Genomic DNA, 4364 nt, shown 5'->3' on the forward strand with positions numbered 1-4364 from the left:
TGGTGCCCCCCTTCCCCAAATCTCGGGAGGAGGAGGGGGAAGCGGGCGGGCAGTCTTGGTCCCCGAGGGGCCTGATTCGAGGGTTTTGGGTGCGTGTGGGGTTTCTTTTTGATTGTTGCTTGTGGGGGGGCAGTGGAGCCCACGGGAACAGGCACTGCGGGCACCCAGGCCCTGGCGCGGCCGCCGTCCTCTGCGCGGCTCCCCCCGCCGGTGAGTGCGCCCGCCCGCCCGCCCGCCCGACTGTGCGGGGCTGCGGTTGGGGGGAGGGGGGAGCGGGATCATCTGAGGCCAGAGCCGCTGCGCGGGGAGGGGGAGCGGCGGGAGCGAGGGGAGGGAGAGGGGAGGGACTGGCTAGGTGTCTGCTGCTCCGCACCACTGCCGCCGGCGCCCCGTCCTCATCCCTGGCAGCCCCTTCTGCAGCTCAGGGCTACCACCGCACCACCGCTCCTCTTCCTCGCCCGCCTCTGCGGCCAGGGCTCTGCTCTGCGGTAGGAGACAGCCCGGGCGGGCGCCGGGTGGGCCTGTCTGGGTCCGGGTCTGAGTCTGGCTGGGGCCCACGGGGAGGGGGGCCGTGACTTGGTGTCCCCTCTCCGCAGCGGGTTCAGTGGCGTCGCGCAGGCCCCTCCCCCAACATCCTCTCTTTAGGGTCACAGGAAAGCAGAGCTCAGGCCCGCTCCCCCGCAGTCCCCTCTCCCCCGAGTCCCCCAACTCCCTGGGCCGAAGCCGCCCGGGGTCTGGCCGACAGCGACGGCCACGGCGGTGGCGGCGGCAGCTGCGACGCGGTGCGCCCCGCGCCCCCCCTGGCGCGGCGGGGTGTGGGGCGAGGGCCGGTGGGCGGGCGCCGCCTGGCGGGCGGGCGCGCGGGGCCGGAGGCGCGGAGGGGGCGCGGGTCACGTGCCGGCGGGCGGTGGGCGCGTACAGTAGGGCGCCTGCTACTGTACTGGGCGTCAGTGCCCTGTTACCGGGTCTCGTCTGTCTCGTCTCTCCCGCAGATCTCGCGAGAGCGCTGCTGGCTGTGGGGGTTGCGGCGGCAGCAGGCGGAGCCGGGGAGGGAAAGCAGCGGCGGCTGAGGCGACTGAGGCGGCGGCGGGCGGAGCGGCAGGCGGCGGCGGCGCGGCGGCGGAGCGCAGCATCATGGCGGACCGAGACAGCGGCAGCGAGCAGGGTGGTGCGGCGCTGGGCTCGGGCGGCTCCCTGGGGCACCCGGGCTCGGGCTCGGGCTCCGGCGGGGGCGGTGGTGGCGGCGGGGGCGGCGGCGGCAGCGGCGGCGGCGGCGGCGGGGCCCCGGGGGGGCTGCAGCACGAGACGCAGGAGCTGGCCTCCAAGCGGGTGGACATCCAGAACAAGCGCTTCTACCTGGACGTGAAGCAGAACGCCAAGGGCCGCTTCCTGAAGATCGCCGAGGTGGGCGCGGGCGGCAACAAGAGCCGCCTCACCCTCTCCATGTCCGTGGCCGTGGAGTTCCGCGACTACCTGGGCGACTTCATCGAACACTACGCGCAGCTGGGCCCCAGCCAGCCGCCCGACCTGGCCCAGGCGCAGGACGAGCCGCGCCGGGCGCTCAAGAGCGAGTTCCTGGTGCGCGAGAACCGCAAGTACTACATGGATCTCAAGGAGAACCAGCGCGGCCGCTTCCTGCGCATCCGCCAGACGGTCAACCGGGGGCCCGGCCTGGGCTCCACGCAGGGCCAGACCATCGCGCTGCCCGCGCAGGGGCTCATCGAGTTCCGCGACGCCCTGGCCAAGCTCATCGACGACTACGGCGTGGAGGAGGAGCCGGCCGAGCTGCCCGAGGGCACCTCCTTGACTGTGGACAACAAGCGCTTCTTCTTCGATGTGGGCTCCAACAAGTACGGCGTGTTTATGCGCGTGAGCGAGGTGAAGCCCACCTACCGCAACTCCATCACCGTGCCCTACAAGGTGTGGGCCAAGTTCGGACACACCTTCTGCAAGTACTCGGAAGAGATGAAGAAGATCCAAGAGAAGCAGAGGGAGAAGCGAGCTGCCTGTGAGCAGCTCCACCAGCAGCAGCAGCAGCAGCAGGAGGAGACCGCCGCCGCCACCCTGCTACTGCAGGGTGAGGAAGAAGGGGAAGAAGATTGATCAAACTGAATGAAAATAAACCCCCACACATGCATACACACACACACACACACACACAGTCACACACAGAGAAAATATACTGTAAAGAGAGAAAATAAAAAGTTAAAAAGTTTAAAAAAAATTAACTGTTAACTCCAAGGGAGCACCACCCACAGAACCTCCACCAACTGACAGTTTCTCTTCTTGACTTGCCACCCATCGCTGGATGTTGTCCACTTTATCCACCATATAAAACAGTAAGCAGCTGCTAAAAACAAAAAACAAAAAAAAAATACAAAAAGTAATAACATTATATGAACTGTGTTTCCTACTTGATTAAAAAATATAAAGAACTGAGTGTTTATTTCCCTAATTAACCAAGAACTTTTGTACACGTTTAAGCTATTATTATTAAAAGTGTTTGCAAAATGGTCAAGATTATAATATTGCTGAATTATATAAAAGTCCTTTTCATGTTGAGCTAACATTTGACTTTAGCACAAAAAAGAGATATTTTAGAACACGTAAAATAATATTTTTAGTTTTTCTCATTTTGTTACCAAATTTCAGACCTTACATGGAGGTTATAGTATATTTGACACCCTATATACCTGTGATTAGAGATGTGTATATATATTTGAGGGCTAGGCATGCTGTGTGTCTGAGCTTTGTCTAAATGTTATGCAGAAGTTTGTAGAGTTAAAGGTACGTAGGTTTAATTCATGCAAGGTAAACAATAAGTGCTCTCTTTTATACAATATGCATTGCATCTGGACCTTAAACATATAAAAAATGGTCAGTGAAACTTCTGTGAACATGAAGAAATTATTAAAAAAGGCATTTAAATGAAATTTGCTAAGTTGTGATTTTTACGGTTGGAACCAAAGTTATTCAAATAGTAAAAGGAAAAGGAGAAAGAAAGAAAAAGGAAATCTCCCATAATATTTTTCTGCATCTGTTTGCTTTGACTGAGTAGGCGTTTTTTGTCATTATTGTGTATATGAGATGTACTTGTACCGTTCATAATATATTTTTTTTATTATGTGTAGAAAGAGTTTAAAAATTTAACTAACGTGCAGCAATTTCCAGTGAACCTGTACTTGGACATCAGGTAGTGAGTCTTTGTGGTCACTAGCACTGTCTCCTAAACTTGTAAGAGGTCTGAAGCTATCCTTTGATTTTCGCCAGTGCTTTTAACTTATGTAGACCTGTTAAAAAGCAGAGCAACACAATTATAGTTATCCTACTGAGCCATGGATTCTGAGTTTCATTTTAGAAGTGAAAGCCAAGTTGGTGTATGTAAAGGATTTCCATGTAGCTGTGGTGCTAGTTATTACTGGCTACATTATATGCTAAGTGTATTTGTGTTACCTAAGTGTACAAGCCTATCAAAAGTATGTTCTATAACTCATATAATCAAGGTTGTAGGGTATGAAAATGCAAAGCTTAGGAGAGCACTTTACCAAACTGGTGTCCTCCAAACTGAAATTGTTTGTAACGATAGTCTTACAGGTTTTCATTTAAAGATGTTTGTGTGCTTTTATTTGACAACTAACTTCTTGCTGCTGTATAGTAAAATATTAATATATTTTTATCATTAAACTGCTGCATGACTATCATCTTTGAGTGAAGAGAAAATGTTATAAAAAAAAAAGATGCCTTAAACAGTACATTTTGATTTGGAATTCTGTAGAAAGTATTTTGGTTAAAAAAAAAAAGGATATTGTCTGATAGAGTTCTGGGGATGGAATTGTTTCTTGGCAAATCCAGCCATTTAGATCTAACTGCTGTATGTAGAAGACACCACCTGTAGGAGCTGGAAGGTATTGGTGCTTCTCACATTTTAAAGCATTGGCCTAGGAAGGTGAAACAGTTGTCCTTTTGAAGGATTCTTTTTTTTTTTTTTCTTTTTGTTCTGCTGGTTCTTTGGGTTTTGATTTGATACTTTTAAACTCCCTGGTTGAGTGTGTTGTCTTTGTTTTTGAGATCTACTGTATGTGTTGAATAACAAGCTATTTCCATTGTACTGTGCATTTTCCCATTAAATTGTTTGCTTTTAATATTCATACAACGTTGAATAAGAGGTGACCGTACAATAGTTAGGAGTTTCTTTACTTACAAAATCACTGGAAATTATTAAATTGCTTTCCCCTCCCCCCAAGGTGCATTTTTCTTATTTCCGTATAGTAAAGTTGAGCTTTTACAGTGCATAATGTGACATTTGGAATGCTTATCAACTGCATGTAAACATTAATAACCTGCACTTTTTTGTCTTAAGGTTC

The 4364-nt window shown here is 51.7% G+C and overlaps 1 protein-coding gene across 1 annotated transcript; it reads left to right on the forward strand.

Moving 5' to 3' along the window:
- Positions 1-1134: 1134 nt before the first annotated feature.
- Positions 1135-2594, forward strand: PURA (purine rich element binding protein A; the record flags this gene model as incomplete). The annotated part of the gene is made up of 1 exon (XM_084252131.1): positions 1135-2594. One exon carries the CDS (start codon positions 1135-1137, stop codon positions 2101-2103), a length of 969 nt encoding a protein of 322 aa, XP_084108257.1. The 3' UTR covers positions 2104-2594.
- Positions 2595-4364: the final 1770 nt, after the last annotated feature.

This window comes from Talpa europaea (genome assembly GCF_964194135.1).
Source record: "Talpa europaea genome assembly, chromosome: 13".
In the NCBI taxonomy this organism is placed as follows: domain Eukaryota; kingdom Metazoa; phylum Chordata; class Mammalia; order Eulipotyphla; family Talpidae; genus Talpa; species Talpa europaea.